Raw genomic sequence first — 22,680 nt, 5'->3', positions numbered from 1 at the left:
GGGCTGCACTCGTCACACTTCCTTTTTCCACTTTCCTGATGGTTCTTTCCCATGTCAAGCCAGCTAAATGTTGCCTCCAGGGCATGTTGTAGTGAAGAACACCGCCAAAATGCTCTGTAACTGCTCACAGATTGACACACACTGCATTTTCCCATTTTTTTCAACTGCCTCATGTTGTGGGACCAGCCCCATTTGGCACTTTAGTCACACTGTTCTCGTGCTGTGTAATGTCCAGCTTTCTGTAGATGGCCGGGCGATGTCTGGCAATATGCTCCTGCATTTTCATTAATTTCCACTAAGATATTAATATGTCATGCTACTTCATATATCACATCCTTAGAGCAATGCATTATTTTGTTTTACTAGTTTTATGTTGTAGAAAGCAGCTTCTTTTCTTGCTAGGAAAATAAAGAAATTTATCTTCATTTCAGTTGAAACTAATTGTCAGTGCCAGTTCGAGAACATTTCTCACACACAAGTGACTTATTGTTTGCACTCTCTGTCCTCCTTTTCTGTCATATTGTTTCATACGTGTCAGTTTTCGCTACTGTGTTATGCATTGTATACAAATCTTTCACGAGTGCCCCTCTCAGCTTGGCACCCCAATAAGCTGGTAATAATTGTGATGTGATCTTACAGCTGTGGCAGCTCTGGTGCCCCTTTCTAATTGGTGCTCCAAGCGGCAACTGTGTTGCTTTCGGCCTTAAAATGGCCTTGTTATAGTGTTATATTGTTTTAGTCATATTCATCCATTGCTGGACCAATGCTTTGTGGTTAGTCCTCAATCATTCAGTAGTCAGTCATTTTCATGAACCTATGAGCAGTTTTTTTGAGAACATGAGTTGCACTAGAAATAGTTAACAAACTGTTGTCATTGAAAATGGGGTCAGGATAGATTCATCAGAATACTACATTACTAAATAATAAGGACATGAGAGTGAAGACGAGAAGGAGGAAGAGAAAGAAATTTAAAGAAGAAAAAGGTGTCTAATAGAGTCTGTAAGTATAAGGAATATCTCTGTAATGTAACAAATGAAATTCAAGAATGAGAATAATTATTTTGTGAGAAAATATAGTAGCAGAAACCAAGCCTGCGATAAATAATTGAATTGTTTAGTTTGAGATGTATTTAAGTTTCAACTATTTCATTTCATCAGTTTGATTCTCCATTTTACACTGTTCTTATTCAGAACAGCTGGTAATAGATTATTCCCAATTGCAGCTCGATAATAATTATTCCCAGTTCTAGCTTGATAATAGATTATTCCCGATTCTAACTCATTTATGATGTTCTTGAAATCTAGCTCCTATATTTACATTTCTTTCATTATATTAATCTTTTGCCATTCCTATATATGCTGTGTGTGACCATTTAATGTGTACTGCACACTGTTTAGATGACAGACAGTTTAATAAGTTAAGCGTGCTGGGAGGAGCTATTGTCGAGGATTTGATCTTCGTTGAATCACAAAGGTGTGTTTTTTGCATATGCTGTAAAGAAATGTATTTGGCCTTATTAGTGAACTGTAGACCATGTGTAAACACTGCTTCCCCACATTCAAAGTTTTCAGCATCTTAGGTGTTTTAATTGAACTATAATATTCTTTTGTTTTACACATATGGGTTACTTTAATTGAGCAAAAATGTTCTTTTGATTTCTACTTTTTTCTATTATCTTGTTGGGTAATTGTATGATTGTGACAGTAATTTTCAATTTTCAGTGTTTGTGACGAAACCCAAGCTGTCCTGGAAGGGAACACTGGAATGGGTAAGTTCTCTTTGGAGATTGTATGATGGATAATAGAATTTATTGTGCATATGCAAGCATATTTGTATCTTACAGGTGATAGTGGACGTGATAGGGTCCTTAGGCAAGAACTACAGCAACTCAAATGTGATAAATTCAAATTAACATGTGAACTTGAAGAAGCTTTGGCTACACGTAAAACTGCAGAAGAAAACGCTGAAAAGTAAGTAAAATATTGGCTGAAACTCACTTACCAGTTATGAGAAAACAATCACTGGAATTTGTTTCCATTAAATCCAGAGGAGGAAGATACTTCAAAAATCAGTAACATCACAGAGATATACACTGACATCACACAGTGTTTCACATATGTGCAGTGGGATTTGGGTACTACTGCCACTAATTTGCTGCATTTGTTGACTATTTGAAGTACTAATTCAGATTCATATTGTCAGTATTTAAGTATTTTACAAGCGACTCTTAATAAGAGTAAACAAAAATCTCTGATACAGCTATTCAGTTCCAAAAAAGTAATTAATTTCCTGCACATACATTCCAAACTGATAATCCCAAGACAGCATTAAAATTAAATGGGAAGTCTCACTTTCTTACTTCATACTGTGAGTGTAGGCTTAAGGGAGTATTTTTTTTTAAATAACAGTGTAAATTAAAAATGGTGCACCATCTTGTAAAATATTTGACAGTTACAAAGTATATTGAAGATATTGGCAGTATTTGATTTCAGCCTGATGTTTACCAGTGATATCTTTAGTAATGGCCTCAGCAAATATTCGGCAATAATAACAAATGATTGAAAGTTCGGTACACATGTTCCAGTAAAATGTGAAACACAATATTTCAGCTGCTTTTAGTTGCACTATATAGGGATCAGTTTTTCCAGTTGCTTACAAATGGTTAAAAATATACTGATGCCCAAGTATTTTTACTTTGTTAAAAGTATTTCAACACTACCTCATTAAAAATGTTGGAATTAATCTTAGTACCTTTGGGCAATGAGTGATATTCTTTTTTTGTAGTTTTTTAAAAAACTGTGTATTTTCCTTTGATGAGCTAGAGTAAAACACACACACACACACACACACACACACACACACACACACACACAAATCCATGAGCGTGCGCCTATGCCTATGCCCCATGTGGTGCTGATTGGACAAACAGTGCCAATCTAAATCTTCCTGGCAGATTTAAACTGTGTGCCCGACCGAGACTCGAACTCGGGACCTTTGCCTTTTGCGGGCAAGTGCTCTACCAACTGAGCTACCGAAGCACGACTCACGCCCGGTACTCACAGCTTTACTTCTGCCAGTACCTCGTCTCCTACCTTCCAAACTTTACAGAAGCTCTCCTGCGAAACTTGCAGAACTAGCACTCCTGAAAGAAAGGATATAGCGGAGACATGGCTTAGCCACAGCCTGGGGGATGTTTCCAGAATGAGATTTTCACTCTGCAGCGGAGAGTGTTGTAAGTGCCAATCTATTTTTTTGGCAGGCAGACTGGTAGTGGTGAGAGTAGCGCCAGGTGGGTTCAGTTGAGGGAGAGGGAGGCAGAAGATAGGGAGAGGGGCTAGGGTCAGGTGGCTAGTGGCTCGGATGGAACCTGACCCTGGTCCATCTTCCTTGATTTGTCAGCTAGGAATGCGGGAGGGAGGGGTGACACACATATGGATAGGCATGATTGTAGTGGTTGGTGGGAAGTGGCGCAAGTTGAAGTTGACATGAATTGGGGGGGGGGGTGACTGGACAGAGGAAGGGGAAACTATTGGGTGGAGATTAGGGGGACACTGGGTTGCCTGAGATTGAAGCCAGGACAACTATAGGAGTGGAGTATGTGTTGTAAGGATAACTCCCATCTGCTTGGTTCAGAGAAGCTGGTGGTGGAGAGGAGGATCCAGATGGTGTGGGTCATGAAGCAGTTGTTGAAATTGAGCACATTATACTCAGCTGCTGGTTGTACCACAGGGTGGTCAACTTCGTTCTTGGCTACAGTTTAATGGTGATTCAGTGGTGACCATTCATCCTGGTGGACAGTTGGTTGCTAGTTGTATTGGCTTAAAAAACTGTGCAGTCTTTGCAGCAGGGTTGGTATATGACATGGCTGCTTTTGCAGATTGCCTGGCCTCGGATGGGGTAGGATAAGCCTGTGACAGGACTGGAGTAGGTGGTGCTGGGTTAGTGGATTCGGCATGCCTTGCTTCTTGGTCTGCCACATGGGTATGTGGCAAGCAGCTGGGAGTGGGAGCGGCATATGGATGGAGTAGGAAGTTGTGTAGGTTGGGTGGGAAGGATCTTGTATAGGATGTCCCTCATTTCAGGGCAGGATGAGAGACAATCAAAGCTCTGGTGAAGGACATGGTTCATTTTTTCCAGTCTAGGATGCTATTGGGTGGTGATGGGAGCACTCCTTTGTAATTGATTATTGATGGTGTGTGAGGACATGGCATGGGAAATCTGAAAATATTCATGTACCTATGTCAATAAGACCTAGAAACAAGTGTAATTTTGTGCTTTGCTTGAATAATAGGTTTGTCCTAAAATTGGAACATTCTTTTTAAAAGATATTCATTTTGACTGATTGCAACATCATCAGGTGATGATAAAAAAAAAAATTCAAAAAGTTTTACTTTGCTGTATGTGTAAAATATATTGTTAAAAGTCTTTTTGAATTTTCAAAGATAGTTTGCATTTCCCCAATAAAGCCACTACAGAAAAATGGGGTTATGAGAGGAAGAATTAATAACAACATAAAAAGTCAAACTTTTACTATAATGTTGTTTATGAAGTGATGTTTTATAATGTTACCGTAAATTTTTCAGATTATTCATGAAGTTTGGTTCTAGTAAGTAGCACTGCACTTGTGTCAGAAAGTTAAGCATAATCAAGAAACGAGAACAGTGTATCCCGATGGTTATAGTCAAGGTAAACTTCAACCACAGCAAAAGTGATGTACAATACTTTCAAAAACCTATATTTATATTGAGACCTCTGTTATGGGGGCATGGTTACATCTAACTATTGCATGTGCTTGCCTGCAACTGGCTATAATCTCCAAAAAGTGGCTCAAGAAACTATTGGCATTGAAGTTCCTGAGAAGAGGAAGTTCTGTCCAACTGTGCTACTGAAAAGTCACATATGGTTGCAATATTTCAGTACTTGATGTTGTGGTGATAGCAGTATTTCTCCAAGCAACAATGATGATGTAGAGCTCTGTGTGGCAAGGTGTTACCATTCATCTTTCTAAGTTGACCAAATCTTCTTTGCTTGGAAATTTACTCCAGCTGTTGTCATTTCTGTTATTGTAACACCATCATATTTTCCCACACAAATGCTGTCCTATAAGAACTGTACATTTCTATGTACAAGCTTTCCATGCAATTTAAAGTATTCAGTTTTAAATGTCAGAATGGTGCCATAAAGAATTATCGAGGACATCATTCCAGAAATATTTTTGTGGAAAAGTTTGTGATCAATAATGGTTGACTATACAAAGATAGGAGACTTGGTGTGGTGTATTGTAATAAGATCAACTTTTAGGCTTTAATTTGATACAAAAGATTAGTTTATGTGGTATATACACTGAAGAGCCAAAGAAACAGGTACACCTGCCTAATATTGTATATGTCCCCCAGAGACACGCAGCAGTGCTGCAACATGACATGCCATGGACGTGACTAATGTCTGAAGTAGTGCTGAAGGGAATTGACACCATGAATCCTGCAGGGCTGCCCATAAATACATAAGAGTACATGGAGATCTCTTCTGAACAGCGTGTTGCATTGCATCCCAGATATGCTCAATAATGTTAATGTCTGGGGAGTTTGGTGGTCAGCGGAAGTGTTTAATCTCATAAGAGTGTTCCTGGAGTCACTCTGTAGCAGTTCTATATGTGTGGGGTGTTGCATTATCCTGCTGGAATTGCTCAAGTCCATCAGAATGCACAATGGACTTGAATGGATGCAGGTGATCAGACAGGATCCTTATGTACATGTCACCTATTCACCTGTCAGTCATATCTAGACATATCAGGGGTCCCACATTGCTCCAACTGCACACACAAAACACCATTATAGAGCCTCCACCAGCTTGAACAGTCTCCTGCTGAGATGCAGGATCCATGCATTCATGAGGCTGTCTCCATATCGATACACATCCATCTGCTCGATACAATTTGAAACAAGACTTGTCCGACCAGGCAACATGTTTCCTGTCATCAGTAATCTAATGTCGGTGTTGACAGGTCGAGACAAGGCGTAAAGCTTTGTGTCGTGCAGTCCTCAAGGGTACATGAGTTGGCCTTCAACTCCAAAAGCCCATATTGATGATGTTTCATTGAATGGTTCATGCGCTGACACTGTTGATGGCCCAGCATTGAAATCTTCATCAATTTACGGAAGGGTTGCACTTCTATCACACTGAACGATTCTCGTCAGTCATTGTTGTCCCGTTCTTGCAGGATTTTTTTTCCAGCTGCAGCGATGTCGGAGATTTCATGTTTTACTGGATTCCTGATATTCACGGTACATCCGTGAAATGGTCATATCAGAAAATCCCCACTTCATCGCCACCTCAGAGATGCTGTGTCACATCACTCATGTGCTGACTATAACACCACATTGAAACTCACTTAAATCTTGATAACCTGCCATAGTAGCAGCAGTAACCGTTCTAACAATTGCACCAGACGCTTGTTGTTTATATAGGCAATGCCGACCACAGTGCCGTATGCTGCATATTTACATATCTCTGTATTTGAATATGCATCATGCCAATACCAGTTTCTTTGCTGCTTCAGTGTGTGTGTGTGTGTGTGTGTGTGTGTGTGTGTGTGTGTGTGTGTGTGTGTGTCTTGTTACAATATACCACATCCAAGTTTCCTATACTGTACAGCCAACAATTTATTAGTGACTATTTCTGTAATGATCTCTTTGTTGATTCTTTATGGCATCATTCTGACATTTAACACTGAATTTCATGGAATCCTTGAACCCAGAAATGTACAGTTCTAATAACAGTGCATCTGTGTAGGCAGAAATGGTTCAAATAAGTGACTTGGCATCCAGGAGATTTAGTTGCTGCCAGTTGTCATGGATAACGCATTCCTACATGTTTGTATTTACTTGTGTTATTCAAAACATGCATGAATACCTTTGAATATCACAAAATTAATGTGGAACTACATAAATATATTCACAAACTTTTTTCAATTTTTACTCTGATTGTAATGCAAATTTCACATTGATCATTGAAAGAACCATTTGTGAGAAATGCCCTGAAAGGCTTGCCTCACAACTATGCCCAGTCAGCATGGTGTTTCCCAATGCTAAGACTACACTACCAGCAAACTTGCCTCATTAAAAGATGTTCACATGGATATAATGGAAACTACTTTATTGCCATGTGACTGTGCAAGGAAAAGCATGCTGTGAAATCAAGTAGGATGTTGCTGAATCTGCAGTAAATGAGTTCATCTCTGTACTGTCGTGAGTGGGCTATGCCCTTCCGAATGCCTGCTATATACACCAACTGCTCTGGTGCTCTCGTGCACATTTTACTAGCAAACTGCAACTTGTGAGGCAACTCTAAGCTTTGCTAAAAGTAGTCTTGCAGATATTGTTGAAATTCATTGTTCATCTATGGACAGATATTGGCCCTATGATTGAATAGTTACTCTGAATCTTGTACTGACATAAAGTGAACGTTTTGTTATGTTGGAGCCATAGACAAAGTCTTCAAATGATGTTTTGTGTCACATTCAACACTACTGAGAATGTGTTTCATTTTGTTTCCCCCCTTCAATGCATCCTAGTATTCTGGCTTATGAAACATTGTCCAAATATCATGTTTATGGTATTACCCCAATTATTGTATTTTGCAAACATGAGTCGTAGATCATGACTCCAATATAATTCTTTGTGTTACCTGTGATCACATGCCTGTTGGAAACAAGGAGTACTTCTTTCTTGTACATATAACAGAAATCAGCTTTGTGAGTAAATCTTAATTGTATTTTTCAGTGACTGCTCTCCATTCTGTTTCCATCTTTCTGGATTACACAAATTTTATCCTCCCCTGTGACACTGTTTAAAATGTGTGTGTGTGTGTGTGTGTGTGTGTGTGTGTGTGTGTGTGTGTGTGTGTACACACTTCGAGATTTTATTTTTAGTGAATAAACATATATGATTTAAAACTGTCTCACTCCTAACAGAATGGAACGACTTGTTGATGTTCTTCGAAAGAAGATAAACGGTGTAGTTCAAGAAGAGAAACAGCAACAAATCTTGCAAGAAGTGACCCTAATGGAACAGAGTCCAAGTTCCTTGGAGAATACCAGTGAGTCACTTGTTAGTGTTGGAAGTAGCTCAACTGGTCGTTCTTCTTCTCTACAGTCACCACAGGTGACAATGTCAGGTCCAGTAACTGATCTGTAGCAAGAGTGTGCCTCCTTGCCATTCCTAATTTGGGGAATCGTAGTACTCCTTCAGTTTGAGTCTGGAAGATGTTGAAATGTGGAACTTGTTTAGCCATACCATGACTACATCAATATTTTATATAAGCATCAGACATCTTAACAAGAAGGATGAAGATATCTCAGGCTATGTATTACCTTTTTGTAGAAAATCAGTGTACATCCACCTCAAATTTACAGGAGAGTGAAATAAGAAATCAGTATTTTTGCTAATTTGTAACATGACATCACATTCTTAGATATTGACATGATTCACACAATGTATTATATTTTGATATAATTTAGCGAAGACAGTGTTATGAGCAGCAATAAATACTCATAATTTACATCATACAAGCCTAAATGAATGCTAGAAAGTTTTTTGGTACATACGGAGTGACACATTTTGTGACTGTGTTATATATTTATATGACTGTTTTTATAGATACAATAATTCATATATTAAATAATAGAGAGAAGCAGAATTCAGATAAAACATTTTATAATGCCATGTGACTACGAAATGTGTACATATTCGTGTAATTTGTCCCCCTCTGCTATTTCATTACTGGGTGTGCAATGTACTCAAACACAAAATACTCTTTTCCTTTTCTGAAACTAATGTATATTTTGAAGTCATTATGTCATAGCACTCATCAGATTTTAGTTCATATCAAATAGCAAACTGAAGTTGGACAAAGAGAAAAATTGTTTTGTACAAACATTTCACATTGCATATTGACTCTACATTATTACATTTTCTTCTATGGGTTACACATAGCCTTTTTATTTGGTTTTGTTCATAATTCAGATACGCATAGCAAAAATTAGTGTGTACTTCAAGTACACAATGAACAGTTCACTGATTACCATACACATAAGAAGAGCTTACAAATCCCATTATATGTGTGTGAACACACTTTAAAGGTTTTCTCTTTCTTTTACTGTATCTGTAGTTATAAGTGTTAACTTTGTGCCAATTAGGGAGATTTTTCTGCAATTTATATAGATGAAAACACATTTTGTTTATCATTATATTTAATTAATATATTATTTCATAGTTAAATTTTGTGCTCATGATTCTGTATTATAACATATAAATTGAGTTATTTTGCATATAAGTAATATTATCTCCCCCCCCCCTCTTTCTCCACTAGTCTGCCCCTCTATTCCCCACAAAAAACACATGTACAACTACTTTCTTTTAATTAAACAATACTGCTGCAGTCCCACAACAGTGAATGTTGAATGAGATGGTTCTGAATGTGAAGCTTCTGCGTACAGATATTTTTCTGACAATTTAAGTTAAATGTTTAATGCCATATAAAGTATTGAAATACTTCCTATTTGAAACCAAATTGTTTATTTCCTGTTGTTGCCCAATGTTTGACATTTCTTTTTTGCTTCAATGGTAAAGAATGGAATTGTGTGTCAAGGACATTGTACTATTAATGCAGCTGTGATTTTTGCCCTGTTGTTATGCTGAGCTATCCTTGAACGAAATTTGGAGCATCATTGCTGCTAATAATGCCACATTAACTATAGGTGATATTTATGTATGGTAATTAATTGATTATAGATTTGAACTTATAATTTTGCAGATATTAATTTTTATTTATAAATTTTTTGTCATTGTGCCATCATACTAATTGAGTACATTTTGAATTTTCACAAATGTAAATACTTACTACACTGTAGACCGAAATGTATGTTGCTATTCTTCATTTTAGGGACTGTAGTTTGAAGCACTATTTTTTGGTAATATTGAAAAAATTAGCACAGGATCAAAATATATGTTTGTTATGTGTAGTACATAGTAAGTATAAACACAGAAATTACCGCACTTACACATATGCGGTTTGAAGTGTAGGTTATGTATTTTAAATTATATTGGAATTCTATTATTTTATATTAATGATTTTTTGCCAAGCACAGTTAATGCCGTAGCAAGTTCAGTTGCAAGCTAAGGATTATTTGAGAAAATGCAACTAATTCTGAAATCTTTTGGTTGTATGTTTATGTATCAAAAATATTTTCAAAGTTACAAGTGCCTTATTACTTTAGAGATCCATCCAGCAGAACTTGATGGCTCTAGTTACATATCAAGGAAAGCAGTAGTTGGAATGTTTATGTTTAATGAATTTATGTAATGTTTATATTATTATAAAATGTAGATTTTGTGATAAATCTCTATTGATAAATGGGCTCTAGTTTGTTGTTATGGAAAGGCCACATAGCTATTTATGCTGATATTATGTTTACAACCTGTTATACTGTCCAGAGCAATCAATGTTTTTGCATGACTGAATTATTTACATACATTTCATAATGAGTCTTTGATCCTTTGATCAGCTTGTAATGTAACTGCAAGATTGTGATAAGAGAAAGCTGTTCTCCCAAAAAACTGTTTGCTTTCCACTTGTGAAAATATGTTTCAGGCAGGACAGATTACCAGTAGTCTTGATGAGGTGAACAGAAGACATGGAGGAAATGATAGCTATTTTGTACATCAAATAAATCAATCTTTTTCAGAAAATGGAAAGGCTGGTTTGTATTTAATTTTACAAATTGTGTGTAGATGACAGTGTGCGTAATGACATCAGAATTTAGCACAGCATAGGAAAAACCTTTGATGAAATGTTTCCATAGTTTAAGAACAATTCCTCTTGGATGTAATACAATACTGGAACACCCTTTCTTCCTGTACTACAAATTAGTAGCACGTTCTGAATTTTGAAATAATATCCATAGTTACAGAAGGAATATGTGTAAATAAATGTTTGCCAAAAATACTATTTTCATATTATATTGAAAAAGAATCTAGAAAATAATACCATTAATAAGAGATTATAAGGATTTTCTATAAGCTAGACATTATGATATATTGGCTGTGTAATTTAAAATAATGTACACACAATTATTGTAATCATAAAAATAACTCATGATGTGCATGTTATTTAAGAATACAACACTTACCTATCATGACAGGACTACATCGTGATTTATTAATCCTTTCTCACTAATTAATTTAAGCATTAATTGAGACTGCAGTTACATGCCTAGTGTCACATTTAAGTTGATTTAAGTTAATGCCAGTAATGCTGCCTTATTGGCGAAGTTTAATTTATACAAACAATTAAACTACTGGTAATTTGTCTTGCCAACCAGATACATATGTCATCAAATAAATTATGTTGGAGAATGTGATGGGAATGAGTTACATTTTTTGGGAATATTATTTATTACTGTTATTGTTGACAGGTACTGTCCTAGGAATTATGTTAATGTTTTATGCTACTGAGAAATGATGGAGATATTTTCTGCATTTTTCTTGAAAATTGGCCTGGCACAAATATTTGCACAGTTTATGTAGAATGTTACTGAGTAGGCAAATGAGGATTGAATTGTAAAGAACATTCTTTTTTATTCAAATACCTTAATTTGTTGATAGCCAATGACACTGAAACCCAATTTCAACTTGGAATGGAGCCTTAATTATGAGTGGTTCCTTGTGTGTGCATTATGTAAGAATCTGTTTGGTTTGATCTTTTAATTTGTGTAATTGCTGTAGTTGGAAAGGAGCTGGATATAGCTCACATTAGAAGGCAATTGTACTTCAGAGTTTTATGTTAGTGTTCCTAAAATAACATTTGTAAGTAGGAAATGAATGGTATTGTCATTAAAACATGGACAATTTTCAGCGAAAGCATTATGTTGTCTTTATAGGCATTAAAAAGGAGTGTAGCACAGATAATAGAAAACATATTCCGTCCACTTAAAGTTACTAGTTTCTGTCCATGTCAGACTGTGATTACCACGTGTGCTTTAATGTAAATTTCCAAAAAAGTAAAGTTACATACAGATTTGAAATATGTTTGTTACAGACTACAGTATAAGAAATATATGGAAACATTAAGTGTTGTGGCAGATGATACTTATCCTCTGATGGATGTTAGTTTTCTTGCAGGCTGTGTAAATGCCATTTTGTGTGTCACATTTTGCCTTACTACAACAGTCCATGAAATTTTCTTCGACGCTTTTAATAATTTATGTTAGCCTTCATTTTAACACAGCATTTTTTATTAATGTTGGGTTGTTCAAATTTTTCTCTGCATCTTGCTTGAATCTTCTAAAATGTTGTCATTTCACATCAACTATTTGTTGTAGGTAAGCTGTTACATTCGACATTGATATACAGTGATTTTGGTATTGAATGTGAAAATTAAAACTGAATGCTTTGTAGATGAGATCTGGAAGTCCAGTTTGTTTAAATGACCTCATATAGTAAATGTTGAAAAATAGCAGAGGATGCTTTATAATTTTTAGATCAACTAAGTTCAAACATTTGCTTCTTTATAAGCAACATCTACATTCCTAATCAAATAATGGTACAGGAAAAACAGTGTGTGAGAAGTGAAGGGGAGGAATCAAGATATTAGATAATGACTTAGTAATTAGTGTATGAAAACAGACTAATGCATGGAATACGTGCACTTTTGCCAATGAAAAAAAGTTGCAGTGGACAAATCCAGAATGAAGAACAGGCATCTAATATAGGGAATGTAGAGCTCACTGAGGAGGATGCAGAGCCATGTTAGAAAGATCTCTCCAGTGTAAGTCGTTTGTATTTCATAACATTTACTGCAGTTGTTATAGAAATATGGTAAATAACTAGAGTTTTTTGCAGCATGTAACATGTGAGGCAGAGAGAATAAACTTCAAGTGAAGCAGCATTGTATATAAGACGTAAGGTCTTTTAGAAGATTTTGTAAGGTTTGTAGGGTGAATGTTAAGTGAGGTACCCCAACTAATTTTGATAAAATTTTGTTTAAAAATAATGGACAGCTACTACAGAAATTAAACTTGTTTTATTGATAACAAGGCTTAAATAAGCTCTAGTAGTAGAATTGCTGAATGGAGAAACACCTCATAAGTAGGTTGAAACATTATGGAAGGTACTGAAAAGGTAGAATCTAAGAAATAAGAAATTATATGTTTGTATACTGTAGTGACTATATGAAGGTCAAATAAATTGAGAAAAGAAGAGTAGAGAAGCATGAGTTGTTATGATTTGCAACTGTAGGAAAACATGTGTAAGCCAAGTTCAAATACTTTCCGAAACAGTGCAAGCTTCAAGCATAAACCAGCAGTTAGCTTTTATGAAGTACTGTTGAATTAAATTACATGAGAAATGTTGGAAACTCAGTTGGATTTGTGCGATGAACTGAAATTTAGTTTTGGTGAAAATAAAATTTGTCTTTGAGGTGAGAAAAGTCTATGAATGGATAATATTTGTGTTACAGGTTATTCAGAGAGCATAAAATAACACAGTAGATGCCTCTGGCACTAGTGAATGCTTTAGTGACAAACTTAATTTGCTGGTTTGTAATCTCTGATAATGATCTAATTTGTGATATTAAAATTGTTTGTGAATGATGTGTGTCAATAGGTCATTTCATATCACAGAAATCATAAATAAGAGTGCTTTGTACATATAATATTTGAGGTAAGATACGTGGTCATAGTTCATACAGTAATTTCAACATTGTTTATCATATACTTAAATATTTGTAGCACATAACTGATCAGTACCACTTTCTTTATACATGTTTCACCCAGTGTTCATTATGTTGCATCATTAGTAATAAAAGCAACACTTCCACTGTGTTGTTAACATTGTAAGTGTTGATGGTATACATTGTTGTGCCAATAATACTAAGCATATCAGATCTACAATGTACTGTTGAACGCTGTTCAGTAACACTTTGAATAAAATATGTAGCATATCAGTTTCGGAATTGCATAACAGGTCCGTCCATGGAATTATACTATGAAACACAAATAAAAGATGTTTGTAAACATTCTGTATGCTTAGGGAGTACAATTCTTGTTTTTATGCTCAAAATTGTGGTAGCGTCACATTTAAGTTGCACGAAATGAATTAAATTTGAAAAATAATTGTAGATTTTTTTTCTTTGTAGTATATGACTAACGTGGCATCAATCAGAGCTGTTTGTAGTATGTGCAGAGAACAGTTTTCAAATTTTATTATGTATAAATACAATAAATTTTATCTCTCCACGATGTGTGTGAGTGTATCATACAAACTATACTCATTCTCTCCATATATTGCATTCAGAAACATTAGAAAACATCAATAATCTGTCATTGGATAAAATATAGCCTTAGTTAAGTGCCTGAATTATTGCACATGTATTAGAAATTTATAATGTATATTTCAGCATTCTATTAACTGTTAATAAATTGACAAAAAACACACAACAAATATTATTACTGAATTATTATTACATGAATTCCTATCATGTTTGCTTCAAGTTTTGGGTAAAACCTAGAGACAATATGCTTACATAATAGAAACTCTACAGTAAAATATATTATGAAGACAAATTTGTAAATCTGTTAAAACATAATGATAACATTTCTTTAATTTATCCATGGTACTGGTGGCTAAACTCCATTGCTGTGTATCAAATTACTTGAGGAAATATAGCTACCTAGCGGCTATTTTTTAAGTAATAATACCTTTTTTGAAACTTATTTCCCAACATAATCTTCCTTGAGCTGAATGCATCTGATTTAACACTGATCTAATATTTTTGTTTGGATAGAAAATAAATTTATGTCTAACTCTGCATAGGGGTCCTGTACAGTTCTTCATACAACATACTGAATATTCCTGCCTCCAAGGCATCATATCGAACAGTGTAGATAGCCTTCAGCAGAATACCTGGATATGAAAGACTTGGTGCAACATATTGTTATATATATACAGCTGCATGTGTTTGTTGTAATGTTGAAAACGTGTGCCTATTAAGTATTAACACTGAAAATGGTACCATAAAACCAAAGAGATCATGGGAACAAATGTATATAAGCTGCCACAAGTTCAGAGTTCAACTGAAGTTCCACCATCAATCCCTCACCCAGGTATGTATGAAGGGGCTTTTAACAACTACCATGCAATGTGAAATTTATAACCTGTGATCAGAAGTTGTGGAATGGGCTGAAGAAAACAGTGTAAGCCTCAGTTTTGATGCAAAAGACAAGGGTACATTCATGTCTGCAGGATGGAACAAAGATTATAAACCATCTCTCTGCTTGTCTTCACAAAATTCTAAAAACCATGTTCTAAATAGATCCACAATATTTCTAACTTTCTTTGCAAATAGAAAATGCTGATGTGTCATGTACGAAGTAGGGTAACAGTTATTCGATCCATTCCTACACCAAGATAGAACTTTGAAAAGGACAAATTGGAAAACATTTACTGATGAACTCATTAAAGTAATTAGATGAATACCAGCATCACCTCTCAATCTAGTCCATGAACTGATGGGAGAACTGAATCACTCATGAAGACAGAAATGGACCAAAATAACAACCAAATTGGATTTTAAGAAATCAAATAATCAGTTCTGGAGCCTTCTGAAGTTGAGTAGAGGCAGCCCATCAGTCTGGGTAGTTTTACGCTGACACCAGACCAAATAGCAAACAAAATTGTTTCAGTCTCAAAAGCCCCACAAGAAAAAAAAACACACTCAAAAAATAAAAAAGGAGCTTAGTAACATACAGAAAAGATACCTTCTGATACACAGTTCTCTCTGGACTTCACATTGGAGAAGCTAGGAACAGCTCTACAGGACGTATGGACAAGCAAGGCTGCTGGTTTTGAGGGGATACTAGGGTATAGGCTGATCAATTCTTATACCACTCCTAAAATCGGGATATGTACCAAAAACTTCCAGAAGTACTGAAGTCATTACTGTCCTGAAAGTGGAGAAATATTCAAGTAAAGTAGAAAATTATTGCCCAATTGTACTTCCCAGCTGTTGCTACAAAATTGTTGGGCAGAGTTCTTTTAAATAGCATAGGCATAAGAAGAAAGATTATGGTTCAATTTCCCGTCAACATCGAGGCCATTAAGTCGGGTTCTCACATGTAACTAATGTGATGCCACACCTCATGGCATTCTGTTGTGGCACCATGAGCTACAATTCACACAGGTGCCTCAAACTCTATGTAGTTGCACAGGTTTCAATGTGGCATCTACTGAAATTTTATGGGTGATTTGTAGTGTTACAATCCATTCCTTGAATGAGAGGTATCACGTCCGTCAATACATACATCAGAGAAAAGATGTTTGTGACTGAGAGTAATCGATAAGTGGTGAGCTTCCCACTGTTGGGAGGTGTTTTAAATTGTAGGTGCTGATACCAGAGCTAACAATCGATTGATTGTATTGAAGTGGGTAGCAGTCAGATGACAATACCTGCTGAGGTGGAGATAGGAGTGTAATGGAGTGGGTGGTATGGAAGAAAGGGCGCCATGAAATCTAAGAACATGAAATGTCAAAGATAATAAATGTATTATGTATAATTGTTAATTATCAAGTTAAACATCAGATCTGTCATGTACGTAGTACAGAGAGGCGGTATATTAGTTGGTAGCTGTCCTCATTTATCATGTGTTGACTCATAATTTTGAAGATAATTATAAAAAAGTGAATGGAATCTAACACCTTATGTATGTGGTGGAGTGAATGAGAATGAGAAATTAATTTTCAGCAGCTTTATCTTCAACCTATAAGGAGGCGAAGACTGAGCCAAGTTGGAGGAAGAACTCACACTGATTCAGGGCACAATAATGCAAATGAATTTCTCTTCTCCATGAAAATGCAAGGCCTCACGCAAGTCTGTGCACCCAAGAGAATCTTATGAACCTTCATTGGACTGTTTTACCTCATACAACCTACAGCCTAGATCTCACGCATTCTGACTTCCATCTGTTCAGTGCAATGAAGGATGCACTCCTTGGGAAGCAGTATGTGAATAATGGTGGAAGTTCTTAATACAGCAAGATGTTGGCTCTGATGTCAATCAGTACAGTGACACCTTGTGGGCATACAAGGTGTCTCAGTAAGATGGCGTAAGGCTGCCTTATTGAATGCCCCTTGTAAATAAGATACTCAGCACAACAGAACCATGAGACTCATCACTGGGTGCATAAGAACTACAACACTGTATTAGTTTCCAACACTCAGCCACATAGCACCACCTCTGTTAATAAGACAAGAAGCCCTTTTGAAAGAATATTGCAACATCCATATGTATTATCAAAATGGATGTGTATGTTCCACGTCCTCCCCTAAACCACTGGAATGATTTCTACCAAACTTGGTACACATATCCTTTACTGTCAGGCAACAGTTGCTGTGTGGGCAAGAACTAGCTACCTATCATGATTCGGTGGATATTACATAATTAACAATAAGATCTGTGGAAAACTACTGCATCATGCACCACATTTAAATTTGTTGCTGCTTTGCTACCAACTCTATTTGTACACATTTTGCAGACTTTATTCACAATGCGGCTGAGTATACCTACAAGATTATTTCATTATGTGTCTCATAGATCAGGAGATACGATGGCATAAACACTGAGATGCAGGAAAAACAGCTGCATTATGCCACAATGAATTATTCAAACTTCGAACTTTCATTAACGCCAGTGAGATCAGGAAACTGGTTTGACTTTGTCAGAATGTGTCTTTTTGACAATGCGATTATCTTTCTAAATGCATCCCTATCAAATAAGAAATAAGTTACATTGCAACGTCTTGCTGTGGGCAGTGTGCAGTCAAGTCCACTAATTTCAAAGTCTACAATCCATTCCAGATCCTCTAATTTTCATTCCTACACACCTTTTTCCTTAATAAATTCAACAATAGTGAGATTGTTCCAGGCATGCCCCTTGACAACCAACTCATTTTGCGGTAACATGTGAAGTCTCCATACTCTTTGTTCATTTTCATTGAAAACTGTTGCCACTAAAAATGGAAGAATAGTTGTGAGTTCAGAAATGTTGCTATTCATACCACTAATTTTTCAAGTGCTCCATGCCTGCAAATTTCGCACAAAGTGTTTGATGTACATACAATGTACCCTGTCTGTCGATCATTGTAAGTTTTTGCTATTTCCTTGTCATCTAAAAGTTTAAATTCTTTCTGTGTGGTACTATAATGCCATTCCGTAGCAAATAAGCATACCCATCACTTACGTGAACTGAAAACTTTCATCCTTCTCTTCTGCCATTCCTACTCATTTTAAAAGATTGTGAAAATAGATCACTAGACTGCCTCTTTTATGCAACCAGCCTCTGGACCTGTGAACGTCCTTCATACCACGAACAAATAGGAAAGAGCAAACAGTGCTGACACCATGATTCTGCTGAACTCAGAGAGTTGTCGCGACCATAAAATGCCACACCACAATGCTAGATGAAATCTCGTGCTGTTCCGGGTACTTCTGAGAAGGGTCGAGCAAAGCCATGTGATAGACTAGGCCTTGGCCTGCCTGTGGCCCGGACATGCTGCATGAGTGAAGTTTGGCTCCAACAGTGCTGGACTTCTGCGGCATGAATGGAAGAAAGCAAACTGCATGCAAGCAAGACACAGGGTGTGCACATACAACCTGCACAAACAGGGTTAACAGTTCAGTCCAAACTGTGATTGTGGAGCACCAAACCAAACTTTCCTCTACATCTCCATCTACACTTGGGGAACCACTGTGAAGTGCCTGGCAGTGTGTACATCTCATTGTACCAGTTACAGGATTTCTTCCTGTTGTATTCACGTATGGAGCACAGGAAGAATGGTAGTAGTATATAAATGAGAGTTCTGGCTCAAATAGAACATTGATTCAAAATTCCAGGACTCAAACCATGATTTACATTTCGCCAATGCTTGAATCAAAAATAAAACGAAAATATCACTTAATTAGAAAATAAATTATTAAATTAAAAATTAATATTCAAAATTTAAATTAAAAAATCTAAAATTCATACAAATTCAATCACATGAATCAGACGATCTTTATTTTGTTGTTTACCTTGATAAACAAAATGTAATCCAATAATTTTAAATTTATCTTGTAAAAGCTGTAATACTTTTTCACTACATTTAGTTGGTAAATTTCAGCTTTTGAAATGTTGTAGGGTTTATGTTCCTGAGATCTGATAATTTAGTGAACGCTTTTGCACAACCATTACTAAAATTGTTATGTTCAGTTAATAGATTTTCAGTGCTACAATTCATGTTCATTTTGTTTTGGTTTTATTTATATAGAAAAAGTTTATTTTCAAAAATTAAAATGGAAAACGTTTTAAATTTTGAATATTTACAGTTTTCTATTTCATAACATGAAGTTAAAAATTCTTTAATTTTTCTAATTTTGTATTCATTTATGCAATTAAAAATTTTCAGTTATCATTGCATATTGTGAATCACAAGTCAAATTTCTTTCACCATACACAATTACATATGCAGTTGTATCACTTGGTAAATTTTCATTAAAAATACATGTAATTTCATAGTTGTTTTTTGAGTGGTTACAACATTCATTCTTCTAGACATATTTATTACGTAGGATAGTTTTGAATAAAATTGAATGGACTTAAATTTACATCGCTATTTGATGGGGTTATTCTTTCAAACTCTCTAAAAGGGTCTAAGCCTTTAAAAAGGTATTAGGTGGATCAAAGTCTGAGGAAAAAATCATTTTTTCCATATAACTTGGCGGGTGAGGACTGGATGCGCAGTAGCACGGAAGTCACATGACCTGCCGACTAATAGGAGTCAGTCAGCCGTAGTGAGCCCGCGATTTAATGTCGTTCCTATGTGGAGCAAGTTTACGACTGGTTTTAGGATTGTGTGTGGTGCTTTTTCGGAAGTTATTGCAAGGCATTGTGGTAATATGAGTGGCAACAGCAAATCTCACCTGGTATTACACAGGCAGGCGAGACAAGTAATATTTCGCGTGTATCATTTCTTTAGACGGGAGCTGGTTGTGGGAGCCACAGCTGACAAAAAAACGTCGCCCAGTCTTGCCAAGTGCCAAGAACGAACAGCTGAGGAGTGTGGTATCAGTTTGATAACTGTACAACGGATTGCCAGCGAAGCCAAAGCATCTACCGAAGAGAACGAATCACCTATTTTTAAGTTGTCTTGTAAGTGCTGAAATCGAAAGAAATTCGTAAGTGAGCTCGACGATTTCAGCAAGAATGTGTCCTGGCGCAAAATATTCGACATGTATAGCCAAGGTGAATATCCTACGGCAGATAAATTATGTTCCTGCATGAAAGAAGCTGAAAGTTTCAACGGCAGAAAATCTACCATGCTCAGAATATTAAAGGAGATGGGATTTAAATACAGAGAGAGCAATGATGGAAGAAAACTGCTCTTAGAGAGAAGTGACATTGTAGCAGCAAGAACTGTGTTCTTGAGAGAAATGGACGAGATAAAACAAGCCGGAAAAGCACGTATTTATTATCTCGATGAAACATACGTTCACCAGAACCATTCAAGACCAATGTGCTGGAAGACAAGTGACGATGTTGGTGGCCTGAAGGCTCCTGTGGGAAAAGGGAGACGCCTTATTGTTCTTCACGCTGATTCTGCAGAGATAAGCTTCATACCAGAGAGTAAATTAATATTTAAAGCATCGAAGACGAAGGAATCAGATGACTATCACTCTGAAATGACCTATGTTGTATTCAAGCGGTGGTTTGTGCTGCAGCTACTTCCGTACAGGACAGAGAATTCCATTATTGTCATGGACAACGCAAGCGTGCACTCTGTAAAAGTGAATGAGGCTCCTATTTCAAATACCAGGAAGGATGAAATTATTTCATGGTTGTCATCTAATGGAATTCCTCACACAGCGTCGCAGACTAGGGCAGAGTTACTTATGCTTGTAAATGCATGCAAACTTAAATGCCGCACTTACGAGATAGACGAACTAGCAAGACAGCATGGTCACCGAGTGATCAAGTTACCACCATATCACTGCCACTACAATTCTATTGAGCTGATATGGGCGCCAGTTAAAGCCTGTATCTCAGAAAGAAACAGCACGTTCCGAATTGCTGATGTGGAAAGACTCACACCTGAAGCAGTGGACAACGTAAGCATATTTGCATGGGCAAACTGCGTCGGACATTCGGAAACACTCCAGGAAGATGATTTGAAAAAGGAAATCGACAGAGACTCGGTGATGGAGCCTTCCACAATTAATCTTTACGATTCGGATTCGTCTTTATCAGACAGCAAGGATGAAGACGATGTTTTGGGATACTTGTGACAGTACTGCAATGGTGCAGTAAACATTTAAACATATATTGTAAATCTTAAGCCTATATTATATAACTTGAGTCTATTTTTGCCTGGCTGCTAAAGTAATTATAAAAATATTTTATTTTCTTACGCAATTTCGTTGTGGACTTTGTGTAAAACTTGTCTTCTGTGATTACACTCTTCGATTTTCTTATTGAATTATCCGTCAAAATATGTAAAATTTCGTTTGTATTTATGCTAGTCGGAGTGATGTCTTCATTTCTGAAAAAGTAATTGTTCTTGCTTTCCCGAAAATAAGTCCCAACAAACAGCAGGTGTAAACTTGTTTTATGTTATGTATGACAATAACTATGTACAACAGACACAATATCAACAAGTATACATTTTTTATTGTAAGTGAGGCGTCTAGAAACAGAAAGTGCCTTTGGTTCTTTCAATAATAATGATTTTTAATTTATGACAGGCTCTTTTTATATTTTCTGAAATATGATTCTTTCAGCTGTGTGCCATAATGATGCTCTAACTGTAGACTGCTCAGACGTTTGCTTAGTTCACTTAAAAAACTTGCATGTAAAAATTTGACATGTGTGAATATTTCCCCTGCAATTCAAATAAATAATTTTGACTACAGATGGTAAGCCATCATTGGGTGAACATATTCTATGGGTTCAAAATGGAGAGAGAAATACCGCTGTATGAGCCGCGATTTTTCCCAGTACTCACATGTATTGCAAAACATTTTATGTGTATTATAAAAATCGTTTGAGTATCAGTAGGTATACATTTTTTTCGCGAGGTTTCTTCTACTTTTCAAATTTTATTTTTCAAGGAACCACAAGGAGATTGTATTTTCTGAGTTACAGTAGGAAATATAAATAAATGTGCAACATTTTTACCAGTTACTCAACACGATATTGTTGTGTTGATTGACAGACACAATAAACAATGCAAGTCTGTATTATTCTTGCCAGTGTTCATAGCTTTTTTATTTTTACACATTTTATGTAACTGCATATTTTAAAGGTAGACGATTTGATTACAACGCCTTTCCCACAAAGACGTATACTGTAGGTATTACTGCACTCGTCACCTTTCCTGCATGCGTGTACTGCAATGCATGGCTGTCAGTAGCCAACAGTCGAATGGAGCGGTAACGCATGCTGTGGCTACACTGCCACAGCTGGCAGCTGGCTCCCCCCACCAGTAACTGCTAGCTGCGCAGAACTCCCCCACCACACGCCAAGATACATGATGCGCGCTCTAGTATTATCTAGTTAAAAATGTCTTTTTTCGTGTAATCCAGCAAATTAAATTGT

The 22,680-nt window shown here is 36.3% G+C and overlaps 1 protein-coding gene and 1 non-coding gene across 3 annotated transcripts in view; one reads left to right on the top strand and one right to left on the bottom strand.

Moving 5' to 3' along the window:
• The window catches only part of LOC126193149 (uncharacterized), a 229,521-nt gene extending 220,920 nt beyond the window's left edge, over positions 1-8,601 (top strand). For both annotated transcript variants that reach the window (XM_049932664.1, XM_049932663.1), the window contains exons 8-10: positions 1,722-1,768; positions 1,844-1,970; positions 7,973-8,601. In XM_049932664.1, coding sequence (XP_049788621.1) covers positions 1,722-1,768; positions 1,844-1,970; positions 7,973-8,195 — 397 coding nt within the window. In that variant the 3' untranslated portion in view covers positions 8,196-8,601. The remainder of the gene's footprint in view (positions 1-1,721; positions 1,769-1,843; positions 1,971-7,972) is intronic.
• Trnal-caa (transfer RNA leucine (anticodon CAA)) lies at positions 2,965-3,039 on the bottom strand. The gene has a single exon. It is a non-coding gene; the product is annotated as a tRNA-Leu (tRNA).
• Positions 8,602-22,680: the final 14,079 nt, after the last annotated feature.

This window comes from Schistocerca nitens, chromosome 1 (genome assembly GCF_023898315.1).
Source record: "Schistocerca nitens isolate TAMUIC-IGC-003100 chromosome 1, iqSchNite1.1, whole genome shotgun sequence".
Lineage (NCBI taxonomy): Eukaryota > Metazoa > Arthropoda > Insecta > Orthoptera > Acrididae > Schistocerca > Schistocerca nitens.
The sequence above is the reverse complement of the archived record's forward strand: the minus strand, read 5'-3'. Positions and strand labels throughout refer to the sequence as shown.